General features: G+C 38.9%; 1 protein-coding gene across 1 annotated transcript in view; it reads left to right on the top strand.

The window, feature by feature from the left end:
- Nucleotides 1-17,156, top strand: part of ush2a (Usher syndrome 2A (autosomal recessive, mild)) — a 217,029-nt gene that overhangs the window by 159,154 nt on the left and 40,719 nt on the right. Inside the window, exons 63-67 of the mRNA XM_039614175.1 lie at nucleotides 1,300-1,523; nucleotides 2,999-3,338; nucleotides 6,856-7,053; nucleotides 7,217-7,371; nucleotides 12,787-12,985. Coding sequence (XP_039470109.1) covers nucleotides 1,300-1,523; nucleotides 2,999-3,338; nucleotides 6,856-7,053; nucleotides 7,217-7,371; nucleotides 12,787-12,985 — 1,116 coding nt within the window. The remainder of the gene's footprint in view (nucleotides 1-1,299; nucleotides 1,524-2,998; nucleotides 3,339-6,855; nucleotides 7,054-7,216; nucleotides 7,372-12,786; nucleotides 12,986-17,156) is intronic.

The raw sequence follows: 17,156 nt of genomic DNA, 5'->3' as shown, positions 1-17,156 counted from the left end.
TGAGGAGGAACCTCATGAGTTTAGGGGTTAGACAGCAACCAAGATTCTCCACCTCTCCCTCAGACTGTCATCTTTTTATCATCGCTGTCTAACAAAGACCATAGAGAACCCTTATCAGTGCTCATTGGTGTTTTTTCTCAGTAAAAAAACATTTTCTGGGCTTCCCAATTATGCTTCAACATTGGAATACAAACATAATTAGGAGAGTTTTCAATGTACCATTAGTCTTTAAATATTCCAACTATTCTTTAACAAGCATAAGCTATTCTTATTGGATCATTTTTTGCTCCACTAGGAATTTCTCACTTGAATCTCTGCGTACTGCCAAAGTTTTAATTTGTCTGTCATCGAAACCAACTCACGTTATTTGAATTTGAAACGTGAAGTGCTGGAGATTGTGAAGAAACATACTTGAAATTTGATATTCAGCTGCAAAACATTTACAGGTAAATGGAGTGATAGCATGCATTTTAAATGTCACCTTGCTGCTGAAGGTGAAGTGGTGGCAGACAGACATCACCTATCACTGTCAGAAATGGCAGCTCTCAGAAAAACGCACTTCCTTTCCCGTTGCAGTCTTTAGACAGCATAGCCTGAATATTACTGCTCAGAGAGGAGAAATAGTATGCAGGGGAGGGGGGATGGAGGGAGAGAAGAGGATACGTGGATAAGAGTTGATAAGAAGAGAGGCACAATAATATTCAGAGCAGCCTAAATACTCTTTCTGTTCATATCGGAAAACATAGATTAAGGAGTGAAGGAAAGGGGAGTTTAGAAAAGGAGGAAGGACGAGGACTGAGGCAGGAAGAAAGGTTACAGAGGGAAGAGGATGACAGAAAAGATGAAAAAACTAAGAAGCCCGAATAGTATTACAGAATATCCTTTTTAGTGTAGAGTGATAGATGACAAGGAAAAGAAAATGTGTTTTATGTTATAGAAAAACATAAAAGCTGATTTTAGACATCAGACATCACAGCAAAGCTGTTATATAGAAAAATAAAGAGAAATATACAATAAATCACAGAGACGATGCCAGGAGACCAGCTGAATCCTGGGAGCGTGGGAAGACCTTTGATGGATTTGTATGTTTCTTAAACAGCTGTTCAGACTTAAGAAATGTGGGAATGTCGTTTTATTAAAAAAAAAAATTATTATTATTATTACACCATATATATTTTCAGTACCTACATTTGCACAGCACACTGTAGTGTGAAGTGGATCCAAGATAAATCATTTCCTGGTATGTTAAGATCAGAATGAACAAAATAATAGCATGATGCATATTCTCTCTTGTTTCAGGTTTCATCTGCTGTGGTCACGAATATGTAAACTCTTCAACAACTCTTTGCTGTGTGGGCAATGAAGGATATCCCACAATGCACCCTGCTGGCAATGCCACGGTGACACTCCGCTGCTGTGGTTCAAAGGTCATACATCAGGATCAGGAATGCTGCAGTGGGATTGGCTTTGACCCCCAACGACATGTGTGTGCGGACAGACCCACGCCTGGTCTGGTAATAGAGGTGTGTGATTACGTGAGACAATGTGTTTTTATATCTATGTATTTATGTTAGTGTGTGTTTTCTTGTTTTCCACATCATTAACCTTAGACGGGGAAATCTGAAGCACACTGATCATTCAGTCAACCAGTATTTGGCAGTTGTGTCCATTTCTTTCTACATCTGTATTACAGATAACAAAATAAAGGAAAAACACGATCTGGTTGAATGGTTTAGGTTTAGGTTCACTTTTCCCCTTAGAAGGAAGAGTGTAAAACAGGTTCTGAGTGACCACCTTTATTAAAGATGAAGCATTTATATGTCGATCTTTAGCCACAGGTCATCACTGAATGATTGGATAAGTATGAAATAGTTGATAATCACATGCTATGGCCTTCAAGGACACAAGATGTCAGTTCTTTTAAAAACCTCTGTCAGATTTTGGCCAACATATTATAGTTTTGGAAGAATGACCTTCCATCTTTCATGTTGACTTCCAGAGACTTGATGAATCCATGAAATCCTTCTAATCCACTTGTTGTATGTTTGGTTTTCCTTTAATTTGTAACCTCATTTATACGCTTACTTCTTGTTAGACCTTGTGAGCACTAGCAGCAGCTGTAGTGTTGTTGTAACTTATTTACTACTACTTCATGTCGCTGTTGCAGTTCGATTGTCAAGTATTTAAGGTGTGATATTGCAAGCTAGAAAAAATGGCAGGTGGACTTCTGTAGGTTGCCTCCTTTTAAGCTCTTAAGACTACCGTGACCTTGTTGACTGAGAACTGAAAGGTTTCAGGTGTTTAGCATCTTCAAGTAGTGTTTCTTCTGAAAGTTTATTAGTGGATGAGAAATTGTAGGATCACATGTAAAAAATAATGGCATAAATAAACAAAAACATTAAATATAGATCTCATATTATCTGAAAATTGTAGGTGTCACATTTACAAACTGACCTACCCAAAAATAGAAATGGAAATGGAGAGGATAAGACTGCTACACATTAGATGCTCCAATTAAGCATTCGCTAAAAGCCTTGCAGATTGGCTGAAATTACATGAAGGAGCTGATCATCTCCAGCAGCCCAGTGGACATTAGACAAAATTTCTTTTTTTTTTTGTCTATCAAACTTGCTCTCATTGTCGCATCAGGAGTTGGGGACTGGCCCATCCTCCATTTATCAACTGAGGTCCTGTGGCGTTTGTGTGTTCCTAAGCCAGCATGAGATGGCACATGCATGCACACATACACACACACAAACAGTGACAAAGGGTAGGAACTCTCATTAGCTCTAATGATGTCATTAAGGGCCATGTATGCCACACAGACACACACACACACACAGGCTGTATATAGTGATTTTCTCCTTCAGATTATAACAGCAAATAAGAGGATCATAAGCTTCCATAAGGTACGTTTCTGTGCTAGTTCACTTAAAGAAATTTTTCTTTTCTCTTCTTCTTCATTCATTCTGTTTGTCTCTCTTTTTTCTCTGTGCAGCACCAGTGTTTGCAGGGCGCTGTGTGTCCTGTGGCTGCAGCATCTACAGCTTACTGCGGCTCCTGTGGCCTTGATCCATCTATGACTGCGTGCACATGGGTCCTGTCTGCGCACACACACCCTGAGACACAATCCACAACATACTCACCGTTCATCAGCATCACACAGGAAACTCGCACTGCGGACCTGTCTGCACATACAAACAGAAGTAATGACAGTTACAAACTGTTTGACTCACGCAGTCACGCACACACTGACAACAAGCAGCTGAAGGGAAGCATGTGCCCATCGCATGAGGAGGTAGTGTACAGTGGAGATGCCACCGTATATACATTTACAGGTAATTGATGAGCGTGTATGCATGTGTCTTTTCATTAGTAATTTAAAAGTTCCTGGGTATGTGCCAGAATTTTTTTTCTTTAGTGTCTAGAGCAAGGGTGTTAAACATTCAGACTAGGCCTGGCGAAGACTCCAATCTGGCCCACTCACCAGTTTTAGTTAATGGGAAGGACAACATAAATTTAGGAATTGTTTTGATTGTATTTTTATGATTTTTTATAGCTTTTCCTCTTGATAAAGACCAATTAAGTTATCAATAAACAATTAAATGCCAGTTTTTTTTCAGTAACTTCGCTGTAAACAAACAAAAGAGAAGAAAAATAGAGCATTTTTTGTGAATTAACTAAACTTTATTGTTTCATAATTACAGGGCTACCAATTTTGTAATGACAAATTTGTTTCATTTACTACTTCTTCTTTAGAGTCCCTGGTCCAGAGTATCTAATGTCTGTTTTACCGAGTTTTTTTTTTGCTGACTGTTGAAGTGTTACCAACTTTTGGTTTTCTTGTCACATCCTGATTATGCGTCTGATTATGCCTTAAACATGTATGTAACCTTTTATTTGTAGCTAAAGTTATAGCTGCATGTGAGTCAGTAAGCAATCTGAACAGCCAGAAAGATTATACCTACTTATTTTAAGACAAATCTGGAGATGGCCAAGTACCAAGTCAAGTTGCATAAGTTAAAAGACACAGTCAGTTTTGCCACTTGATGAAATTTGATTGTGCTCCAAATATAAGATGACAAATGAATGCATAAAGTCAACTACATTGCCCTTTAGTTCCGTGAAAATTTAAGTAAACTAGTCTTTACTTTTCTATAGGTTTAATGTGTTTTAGTTTTAAACATCAAGTATTTGCAGCCCTGCATTCAAATTATTACTTTTCTTCCACTTCAGTTCTCTGAGACACAATGAAGAATAAGTAAAACGGTACAGCCATCTGTAAAACATGGCGTTCACAGAAACTGCAAGCCTGCAGAAGCCAGTTCTGCATTTACTCTAAATGTGTCAGCCGCTACAATCAAAGGGCTTTACAGACAGATGCCCTTCCGCACACACTCCCTCTGTCACACACACGCACCAAGACAGCTGCTGCAGTGCACGTTAATAGCTCTAACATGGTAACTCTGTCTGCGCTGTACACTTGCGTGTTATTAAAACTTAGAGATGGGCGTTTAAATGCCATTTTCACATTCTCTACTATTTATCAGCCCAAAGGGAGCAGGAACGTGTTTGTGTTTGTGGGCGTGTGTGTCGTGATTTTCAGTCTGTCCACACATTATTTATCTGGGTAGTTGCGTCTGTTAAATCAAGACTAATTGTGGTTGTGGATATGTGTGTGTATGGGTAGTTGTGTCCTCATAATGATATGTGTTTTTGCATCCAGTTGGTTACTACTTTAGTGTGGCTCTGGAGTGTAACTCTGCGTATGTGTTTTCATTACTTTGTGTGTGTATGTGTGCATGTGGCATGGGGTGGTTAGGATAAGAGTTTCTAGGCGATGCTGTGACACCATCTGGGCAGAGGCACATAAAGCTGTCGCCACCCACCATACACCAGATGTTTCTCAAGCACACACACACACATACACACTCGCATGCACACACACATTCATGCGCAGAGTCTCATGCTATACTTCTCTGGGAGAAAAAAAGAAAGAAGTTAGATCACACCCAGATAGCTCCACATGTGGAGTGGGTGACATAAGTGTAAGCTGTATTGTCCACAACAGCTTTGTAATAACTTAGCTTTTTAATATCTCTCAATCAAACACAGAAAATTAGATTGAAGTATATTTCTAGGCAAACCTCACTGGTGTTTTTTTTTTCATCTGTACATTTTTTTCTATTTTAATTATTCCAGAAGTACAGACAAGAATCCCAGACTGGCAGTTTACAAGAGTCCATTTACACTCCTAAAAGTAATGCACATATGTGTGCAAGTACAGCTATATGTATAAATACTCCTGTGCCTATACCTTTGCAAAAGGGTTGTAATAACCTGTCTGTCATAGTGCTTCGTGGCCTGACATTCACACTGGTGATAGTGCTTATATATAGCCAGGGAACGGCTCCTGACTGTTGTTTGTACTTAAGCACCGAACGACAGTTGAGTTTGCTTGGAGTCCGTGGTTGGGCTGCTCGAGAGTGCTCCATCGCTTGGAGTAAAGTGGAGATCTGGGGCACTGCCTCTGGATTGGCAGACTACGTGGTAATTCCCACCTTTAAAAGGCTGACCGCAGGGTGTGGATCACATTTTTCAGCCTGACAAGGATTTGTCCAGTAGTTGAACCTTGGATTCTAGAGGAACAATGCACTTTTTGTACTGGTCATGGACCACTTAACCAGCTCTTTAGCCTTTCAAGGATATTATAACTTGCTTGGGAGCTTCCCCATCCAGTCTACACATGTTTTGTGGACTTGGAGAAGGCATTCGCCCGCATCCCTCAGGGTATCCTGTGGGAAGGAGTGCTGCAGGAGTATGGGGTGTCTGGCCCATTGTTAACAGCTATTCAATCCCTGTACAATTAAAATGAAAGCTTAGTCCGCATTGATGGCAATAAGTCAGACCCATTTCTAGTGGGAGTTGGACTCTGCCAGGCCTGCTCTTTGTCACCGATTCTCTTCATAATCATCATGGACAGAATTTCTACGTGTAATCATCTGCTGTAAAGCTTCTGACCTCAGAATCTCCTCTCTGAAAATTAGCACCTCCAACTCTGAGGCCTTGGTCCTCAGACAGGAAAGGGTGGAGTGCCCACTCTGGGTCAGGGACGATCTGCTGCCCCAAAATGGAGTAATTTCTAATCGTCTTGTTCATGAGAGAGGAAAGAGGGGAGCAAGAGATGACAGACAGACAGATTTGGGGTGTGGCTGAAGCAGTTATGTGGACATGAGAGCTGAACATGAAAGCAAAGGTGTCAGTCTACATTCCTACCTTCACCTGTGGTCACGAGCTTTGGGTAATGACTAAAAGAACAAAATAGTGGAAACAAGCAGCAGGAGAGTGGCCGGCCTCTTCCTTAGAGATAGGGTGATGAGTGCAGTCCTTTGAGAGAGGCTACTTCTCCACATCGAAAGGAGCCAGTTGAGGTGGTTCGGGCATCTAACTATAATGCCTCCGTTACGTGTCCTTCCTTGGTTGGCCTGGGAATGCCTCAGTGTCCCCCAAACAAGCTTGAGGAGGTGGCCGAGGAGAGGGAGCTCTTGGTTTCTCTGTTTGGGCTGCTACCCGCACAATCATAGGGTGGAGAAGCATTCATTTTTTATTTTATAATAGAGGTGCATAGCATAGCAGAAGGCTAATTTGTTTCCTTTTGTGTTATCTATGAGAATACACACTTGTGCTGCACACTTTTTTTACTGTAAGAATACAATGTTTCTAAACTTTGAGACTTTTAAGTAAAATGGAGAGGTGAGGGGTTTATACGGGATTAATCAATTTTTAATAATACATTTTTGTCTTTCCCTTGCCACCTTACTGTCCCCCCTTTTTCTGTCACTTACTGTGAAATAGACTCTGACCTGGAGCCTTTTACCACCTATGAGTACAGAGTGAGAGGCTGGAACAGCTTTGGTCGAGGCTCCAGCAATGTTACAACAGTGACGACTACTGAGGACAAACCATGGGGAGTGGCACCACCCCGCTGGAGCCACCTAGGTGAAAGAGATGATATCATCCAGTTGCAATGGCAAGCACCTGCCCGGAGTAATGGTTTGTATATGTGCATGGATATTATTACTTTAGGTTGTTATAATCATGATCCAGTGATTAAAAAGTCTTTCTCTGTGTTTGGAGTTCAGCTTGAGTGACTAAATTAATGCAGAGGCAGAAAAAACTAAGAGTGGTTACCCAATTATCTTTAAAACTTCACCAGGGGAGATTACCCACTATGTTATACTGCGTGATGGACAAGAGCGTTACCGTGGGGATGAAAACAGCTTTACTGACGTTGGTGGGATCAGGCCTTTCCAGGAATACAGTTACCAGCTGAGGGTCTGTAACCGGGCTGGTTGCATTGATAGTACACAGGTAAGAATTTGTGTGGTTTGGTGTCTTGTGATGGTTTAGAGTTGCTGCATTTCAACATCACATGTTTCATCATAACAAAATAAATACAATTTTGACCAAAAAAAGGAATGTGTCTTTGATTTAACAGGAGATACTCTCTATTCTGTTGTCTGTTCCAACTCATGGCTATTTTTCTCTTCTACCAACCTTTCATGTAAAATTCTCTTACTTTCACACACCAGCACACATACACACACTTTCTAAAACCATACTCTATTGTAGCACCCCATTTCAAAATGACATTATTCCACTGTATGATTATCTAATGGCTACTCTAAAAATGGCCTTAGCTTCACTGAACTAAGTACCACTTTACACTGTAGTTAAGTTCACTTCTTTAATTTAGCTTGAACACTTAAAGGTTTGTAAAAAATGATGAAAATTATTTTAGAGAGAACATTACTTCTTCTTAAGAGAAAGTAGAAATGTAAATGAATTGTTGTCAATGTCTGTTCAGGAACATACATTGCACTTGCAATTGATGGAATAAAATCACCTAAGTGTCAAGCAGGTTTATTCTTGTCCTTATCACCTGTCTGAATACAAATATGCATTTTTGTATTTTCTCTTAAGAATATTGTGTATGTACATTTAAACCCTTAACTTCACTTAGGGTTAATTTTAAAAAGCCAGCTAAAAGCAATGGCCTGCAGTTGACCAGTCTTCTGACCCGATGTTTGACTAGTGAATGTCTTTTTACCGTCTCATTAAACCCACGTCAGATGCTGATTTCTAATCATTGCTTACAACATGAAGCCACAGTTGTTCTGCCAAGCGATATTTTACAAATTCTAGCCCTGTCTGACCTTTGTTGTTATGAAATCATATTGTATGATGTTTCTACATTGTTTGAACTCTGTTCTGTTCTGCTGCAGGAACAAGTTGTTATTTAGCCATGTTTCCGCTCTCCCCCTGAATGCAAGGCTCTGGATTTGCTGAGCCTACCTGATGGTTCTGATAGTACCCATAATACCTTCACACAGAGCTCCCCCTCCCTGCTATCTCTCTGGCTGTGAGCTGATATCACCACAACAATTAATTTCTCCGGCTTAGTGACGATGAAAGCTCATATTAAAAAATGTCTTTCTGGGTTTTTTAAAGTTAATTTAGCATCTCATTATTGTGATGAGCACATCCTTACATAAAGAGAAATCCTATGGCTGTGCTGCTGCAGGCGTGGATTGAGCGGAGTGGCTAAGATCAAGGGAAAATTGGCTAAATTGTTTGTGAGGGATTGATGGTATATCAATCCCTATTTATGATATACTGATTTATTTAAGTATATCATAAATTAATTTCTTTGAAAAATAAGACTGGAAAATGACAAGAGGAGTGATAAATGGTCACAGAGAGATGATGGGAGAGAAGTAATGATGTGTTCTTGAGGTTTACTTATGGTTATACATGGTGATTACTTTACTGTTGCAAGCATTTCCTGCTGTCTGTAAACGGACTAAAAGCACATTGTAGTTTGTTAATACTATTGCAACACCATTCACCTCCTACTAAGGACACTGGTCTTTTTTAATTCACTGGTTCATTTGTTGGCTCTTGTATCCTTACAGAACTTAACAAATAATAGTTGGCATATTGATGATTAGTCTGCCAACTGTAAATAGGCAGTAAAGGTTTATGGTAATTAAAATTTTTAAAGCCAGAGCAGTTCCTGTCAAACCCTATCAAACAGTGGCTACACAACACAAGACTGCAGACTTTGACTCTGAACCATTAGATTTCTCCTTTTTGTCCTACTGAGAGAAATAAACATATTACATAAATATACAATTTCAGTTTCTGCCTGGTGTCTCGTTTGCACTTTTGCAAGCGTGCTTTCAGTTCTCTTTGTCTTCCTGTTTGTCAGCATGATTAAACTTGGTGGCAAGGTTGAGCTGAAGTCCAAATCCTAAAGAGAAGGACTTTTTAATTTTTGGTTTAGTTCTGGGCCATGAAATAGGACATTGGCCTTGGAGGATGATGATAATGCTAAACTGCCACCATGCATCTTACAGTGATGTGATTTTTTTTCTTTTCTATATTTATCTTACTTACATGGGCGGAGAAGTTTTCAGACAGCTAGGATAAATAAAATAATCATTTAAAAAGTGCATTTTGTTTTTACTTGGGTTATCTTTTTCTAATATTAGAATTTGTTTGATGATTTGACAAAGATTTAGAAAAAAAAAATTAGGAAGGCTGAAACACTATTTATAGCACTATCAGCCCTTTTCCTGTCTGTGAGTTATGTGGGCTCAAATCACAAATAATAGATTATTGTTTTAAAACAACACTTCTATACCAGTAAATTCTAAATGTCTGCATGATATTAGATTGTTCCGCTGTAAAAGCATAAAAATGTAAACCACAAAAATTAACAAAGTTAAATCACTTTTGCTTTCATACTTCCTTTCTGTAACCACCAAGATAATTCTCACGTAGACAGTATCAGTGACATGTATAAAATTTACATTATGTTAACACTGCTTTAGCCTTGGAGCCAGTTTAAATCTTAACAAGCAGAAGGTTGCTGGTTTGGTTTCAGTTGAAGACACGTAAAGCTCTGCCAGTTCAAAAACCTTCATAGTGACCTGCTGTAGCGACCACTAACAAGAAGTTTTATAAATTCCTTTTATAAAACTTTTTAAACTCAATCCTTGGATCATCCTGCATGAAAGTACCATCAGACTACAAGCCCAGTCTTCCATGCTCTCTTTGTCTAACTCTCTTCCTCACACACACACATACATATGTTCACACAAACAAGCGCACACACACTCGCGGCAGAGGGTAGGAAGGGAGTGAGTTGGATTAGTTTGTACACCAGTGAAAATTGGCCAAACAGTCCCAATTATGGGATAACTTGAGCTAACCTAATATACCACTGCAATTACCTGGCATCAGCCTCCTCACATACACACAAACACACACAGGCACAGACAGAGAAACACAGGCACTCAGGAACGCACACCTGCCGTGACAACAGAAGGTCCTGATCTAATATGGTTGGTCACTTAGAAAGGGAGGAAGAGCGATTGGTCCCTCTCTGTCTTCAAATCCTTTTGTCCTGTTCTTGCTGCTATTTGTCTCCTGTCATTTCCTTGATCTTAACACTGTAGTCCTCAGTTTCTCCCAGCTGTTGTCTCTTTGCTTTCTTATCCTTACTCTTTCTCACCATCTCATTTTCCTCAGGCTCACAAGTTTCTACTTTTTAATATGAAAAAAGATGGGATGAATGACAAATATTCTTTTCATTTAGCCAAGTAGGTTTATTGCATTATCTGTAATCTCTGCTTCTCATTTGTACGCCCTACACTGTTGATCAGTCATGTTTGGACATGTTTTGACTTTATGTGAAGAATTAAACCATTAGTTATTAGCTGATAATTTAGCTTCTTGTTGGCTTTTTGATGTAATTTTAAGTATTTGAATTTGTAAAGAGTGACACAAAAACTAACTTCTGAAACCAGATATCATTTATCCACTGTCTGGATATTCATTTCACATGGGAACGCCCCCAAATTGCCTCTAATGCTAAGTCAAAAGACAAGCCAGTTGCATGATCTATCACTCCTTTCAGTGAACTATAAAAAATACAAATCAGTGATTATAACCCAGATTTAATTAATAAGAAAAACTAGTATCATGGGTCACTTAGCTGCTTCCTGAAGGGATCCCACATTATCCATCTGTCTCATTAAGTCTGAGTGTTAATTTTTGTTTGCCAGTAAAGATATGTGACATTCACGGATTAAGTTTTCATTTTTGTTACATTCAAGGAAAATATTGGCAAGCACTTGATTTGGGAGTACACTGAAGCACTCTCTGACTGATACTACACCTCCCCTGCATCCTTCTTCTTCTCCGCTTACTTTGCTGTTTTGTTCTACCTCTGTCTGTTTACATGTGTACACCTGCATGCACCTGTGTGTGTTTATCTGTGTGCACGCACTTGTGTGTCTCTTTAGTTGTAGTTGCTGTGCTCTAATTGCATAGCACTGTGTGGGACAGGTGGTGGAAGTGCTAGTGACAGTCTATTAAGGCAGGATATCCCTGTTGCCATTAGCAGCAGATTGCCCTGTGATTCTGTGGTCTCCGCATTCACTCAGCGTTCACATGAGCTCACAGATACTACACTACGAATGTACAATATAATGGTCACTCTTATTACTGTACTAAGAAGCAGTACTTATTTTTTTTACTTGGCCTATTAAGAGATTGTTCAGTGATTTGTTTTATTTTTGTAGCAGTGAGCAGTAGTAAGACTTTTTGCACATCCTTTATAATTGTTGCATTTCCTACACATTGCATTGCTTGAACAGCTTCCAGTCGGATCCTCTGTCACACTGGAACGCTAAAGGAAATGAGTAGGGGAGTAAAGGCTCAGGATGGAAGCAATACTCTGGTGCCGCTGTAGTTCACTTAGTCAAGCAGGCAACCCATATGCTGAAAGGCTGCAGGAGTCAGGGTTTGATTCTGCCCTGGGTCTGCCCCTCGTTTCCTCCCTACTTTTGTGTTTGCTCTCTGCTGTCTGTCCTCTCAAATAAAAGCAAAGATCCAAAAAGAATTTGAGTTATATTCTAAAGAGAGATTTCTCTGGAAACAAGTTCATGTTCAAGTAGTAAAATTTTATTTTTTAAGTCTTTCTGTCAGTCAAAATTATTCAGTTTCACTGTATAAATTATATTCATTTGCTGCAGTACCTCTGTGCACTGCTCCCACCATATTTTTAGAATTATTGTATTACACAATATAATAGTGTAACAGTAGTCACACTTGTTATTTTATTGTACCTGAGTTCATACCATGGCAAGTTGGCCGTCATCCGTTTCCATTAACAGTTCGCAGGAATCACTGCTCTTCCTACAGTATTGTTCAGATTTGAATGAAACCTAGTTGGGTCTTCAGTCAAACTGTGCTCAAGGTCAAGTTCACATTTGTCATTGGGGTCAGTAACCTGTAAAGTGTGATGGATCTTGAACTGGATGACCTACTATGTCATTGATATTCTGGTTATTTTCTATAATGCAAGTTATGAATGATTTGTTTTTTGTAGTTTCATTTACAACACAATAATTTGTTTCTGTCTATAAACATGCTAGTTTTCTTTATTTTTTTCTTTATCTTTTATTAAGTTGCTTGCTTAATGCATTTGTATATTAAAGTTACTTGTAAAGATCTTCCTCTGTTATTAAAAGACTAAGAATCTTAGAAACGGGACCCTTATTTGGTTGAAGTTGAAGTAAAATACTTCATACTAGATTTCAGCAACTTTTTCAGTTTTTCTTTCTTTGTGTTTTTTCTGGCTTTTTTTGTCTGTATGTTTCTGAACCTGTGTTTATGTGCGTGTGTGTGTGTGTGTGTGTGTGTGTGTGTTTTTAGGTGGTGGCAGTAACAGTCCAGGGTGTCCCAGAGGACGTGCAACCTCCCGTGGTAACAGCCGTAAGCCCCTCCTCCCTCCACGTGAACTGGTCTGAACCTACTCTTCAAAATGGAAAAATACAGCGGTACCACCTGACCCAGACTGGTGTTGGAACTATATTCACGCACATCGATGGACCCAGAAATTTCACAGTGACTGGTAGGACATGGCGTATCTTTCTCCTCACTTATCCTTACTTGTTCATTCATACTCTCTTCCTGTTTTTTTTCTTATTACAGTCTTCATTGTACTTTCCTTTTTCCTTGGCTTCCTCCTAGAATCCAGTGCCCTGCATTGTCACACTTCTTGTCCCTTCCTCTCTGTCGTGTGTTATTTTGTGTACCCGTTTGTCGAAGCTGTGTAATGACTGAATTTACACCTGATTGCTGCCACATGCTCTCTGGCCTAATGGCCTACACAAACAGAAACATACTGGCATGTAGACACATAAAAGAAAGAAAAACACAAGATACATAGAAGCACAATCAAACACAACATGGTTAGAAAGATCACAACACAAGCTGAGGGTCGCGTACTTACACAGTTGAGAGAACAACTGAATTCACAAACAATCAGATAAATCTACCAAAAGATTGACTCAATGAAAAAAATCTCAAAAAGCAAAAACAGACATGTTGACTTGCCTTCATACTACAGATCTGCACATGAATATGATGGTGTCAGTGCTGGGCGATGTGTGAGTCTTGTTTTATCTACGCCAAGGAGGAGCAGCGTTGTTGGCCTCCTGCCATGAGTTACAACACACACACACACACGCAAAAACAAACATCTGTATAAAACACTGTAAAGAAAACATTTGCTGTCTCTTATAAAACAGATTATATTAGCGACAAAGGAAAATACAAATCGAATATCATCACTGTGGGCGTAGTAAAGTGTATTTTGGGACTGAAATAGCGCTATCTGAAAATGTTGAGTCTTTCAAAGCTGATTGCATTACCCCCTTTTAAATTTTTATGTATAGGAGTCAAGTGATGACATCTTTTGAAGCTGAATTTCTGTGGCATTTTCTCTTCACAGTTCTCTACTGTGCTCTGTGTTGGATTCAGACCAGGCATCAGCTTTGCCAGTAGCCAATAGACTATTCCCATGGTGCCTGTGGTTGGCTTGTATGGTCAGGAGTTGTGTGCATGTGTGTTTGTATGTGTAGGCACAAAGCAAAGCAAACAATGCCAAATAGAGATGGTAATGTGCTGTAATACTGTACCAGCCCCGTGTGCCAGTGTAAGCAACCAGCGTGTGTGTGTGAAATTCCCCTGTCCCCCAGTGAGACACTGGAAAACTTTCAGCCAAAATCACTACTGGGGCAGTCTTTTTCTCTCCCCCTCTCCTCCTTTATTCCTCTCTCTCTTTTTATCTCTGAACTTTGCAGCTCTCCTTTTGGAGCACATCCATGTTTTCGGAAGTCAGTGCAATGTACTGGAGTGTTGTTGTTTTTTACAGCTGTTAGAAGATAAGATTAAAGATCTAAGAACTTTATTATTTGCAAAATAATCCTTATACACGACCACGAGTTGCTCAATAAATAGAAAATAGAGAATTATATGTAACTCAGTGGCTAGTACTTAGTGTGACCCTCATTTTGCCATCAAAAACCTGCTTGAGTTCTTGAATAGATTTAACAAGGTACTAGAACCATTCCTCAGAGATTTTGGTGATTTAAGCTTTGTGACATAGCGCATACTGAACAGCCGTCAGAACACCATATACTGTGGTCCGAAAGGATGGATGTGGATGGAAATAGTTAACAGCAGTTCTCAGGTATGCTATGTCGCTTAAACTGTGCTCAGTTGGTATTAAGGGGCCCAAAAATATCCTCCACAGTATTACACCATCAGCAGCAGCCTGAACAGTTGATACAAGGCAGGCTTGATTTATGCTTTCATGTTTTCACCAGACCCCCACCAGACAACATCATCCTCTGTTGTCCAATTTTGAGTCCGTGTGAATTATAGTTTCCTGTTCTTAGCTGACAGGAGTGACACCCGATGTGATCTTCTGCTGCTGTAGCCCATCTGCTTCAGGAGTCAACATGTTGTGTGTTCAAAGATGCTCTTCTGCATACTTTGGCTGTGATGAGTGGTTGAGTTAGTGTTACCTTCCTGTTTGCTCTGTATGACTATTCTCCTCCAACCTCTGGCATCAACAAGACATTTTCACCCAGAGGACTGCCGCTGACTGGATATTTTCTCTTTTCAGATCATTCTCTGTAAAACCCTAAAATCTTATAAATACTCAGACGAGCTAAAGTTATAACAGTAATTATTGCACATGAAAAAATAAAGTGGCCTGCTATAACGAGAAGGGATATAACAGGGATAGTGAGATAAATGATATCCAGTGTTACAGGTATCACTGACTCTTACAGAAGGAGGAGGAGCTGAACAAAGTGTTGGTCGCTGGTAGAAACAAACTCCTTCTGCATTGCACTTTCAGTCTTAATCTGTGGCTGAGAGGGCTCTGATATTACTCCACAGTGTGGTGTGCAGGGAATGAGACGTATTGTCTATAATGCTGAATAGTTTCCTCAGCATCCTCTCTCTGACATCTCCACCAAAAAATCTGAACAGAATCTAAACATGTATGCTTTTTCAGGCTACAAATAGCTTTAAAATAGTTCTCATGTATTTGTTCATATTTCAGGTTAACTTGTATAATTCATTTGGCATTATTATTATTATTATTATTATTATTATTATTATTATTATTATTATTATTATTATTATTATTATTATTATTATGTAAAACTTTGAGTTTTGTTTTATTTTGTCTTTATTATCCTGTATGGACTAATCTTCAGCCAGTCAAAAACAGACAGGCTTAAAATGTTTTACTTTGTAACTAAGCAAAAACTAATATAAAAAAAGTGAAACGGTGAGTTCAAGGAAGACCGAGGCAAAGATGTTCAACAGAAAAAAAATTAACAGAAGACAGAAGAGAGAAAGGATCCTCAGAGTGACATGTTTTAAAAGGGAGTGAAGGAGAAACAGGAAGGAGTGAAACAGATAAAAAGATGGATGGGCGAATCTAAGTGTTTTCAGTGAAATATGAACAGAAATAATTGCTGTGCTATTCCCTCATCCTTAATGTTTAATACGCTATTATTCATCTTCTCTGCATCTCACCACTGTCAGACAGACACTTCTGGATCTTTCTCACACACGCGCTCACTGAAACCACAGAAACTGGAGAGCTTTTTTTTTAGCTACAACAATTACGATTTTAAATTGTCTTTTTTTTTGCTTCATTGTAACTGGATCTGATGAATTCCTCAGACCAAAAATGTCCTCTCTTTGATTATTTTGTTATGAGAGGTGTACATTTATCAATGAAAGCTCAAATGAAACGATAAATGTTCATGTGAGCCTTTTTAAAAAACAGTCAAGTTCAAATTCATTCTAGCTGCTAGTACCTGTTGCTTTTGGATTAAGATATAAAATTCTGAGATGTATTTGTTGCCCAAAGCTTCACCCTTTTGGCTTAAAATACACATACATATACATACATACATATATATCAGACATTTTTTGTTTGCTTGCAGAAAAATCTTCACCGTGATGAAGTGGAGCACTGAATAACAGCACTGTGAGTCTAGTAAACCACTATGATGACAGAAATTAAAATTATAGGGAAAAAAAGCGACTTCCCCCATTTCTTGTTTATCCTTTTTTGCCGTAGGAAAAGCAACAAATAGAATCACATTAATAGCATCCAGAGCTGTTTTAAAAAGTGACACTTTATAGAGAGAATTAAGTACTACTGTACAAAGACACCCCATGTGAATCAATATTAAGTATTGCTATCATTAGCTCACAATGAATTATTGCCTGCAATTATATAGATTATGGCATTAATCATGTGTTTAATTGGTCTTTTGTAGGCTCGTTATTAATTCAGAACTGCAGGGAATAGAGTATGTTCTTTTATTTATTAATGCATTTTCCTCACAGTCCACTCTGTGACTGGTACGCGCTATAGGTACAAGTACGTAGATACCGAAGGACCTTTGTTTAAATGCCGAATATGTCTCAGAAGTCTCATTGTTATAGTCTGCAGAAAGTATTCCATCAAGCCATTTAAGACCAACACACTATAACCTTCTCAAGAACTTCTCAAGACTAATTATATGAGGGAAATTGTGGAAAGATTCTTTTAGATACTCTTGATTTATTCAGATGCTGAGTGGCTCGATGCTGCTTTTCTGTTTTTCTTTTGTTGGTGTTTACTTAATAAAAGAAAGGCACAGTTAAGTAAAGAGTACTGACTCGGATCAAGAGACATACTTTGAAACCAATAATCAAAAGATAAT

Source organism: Oreochromis aureus, linkage group 1 (assembly GCF_013358895.1).
Source record: "Oreochromis aureus strain Israel breed Guangdong linkage group 1, ZZ_aureus, whole genome shotgun sequence".
NCBI classification, from domain to species: domain Eukaryota; kingdom Metazoa; phylum Chordata; class Actinopteri; order Cichliformes; family Cichlidae; genus Oreochromis; species Oreochromis aureus.
The sequence above is the reverse complement of the archived record's forward strand: the minus strand, read 5'-3'. Positions and strand labels throughout refer to the sequence as shown.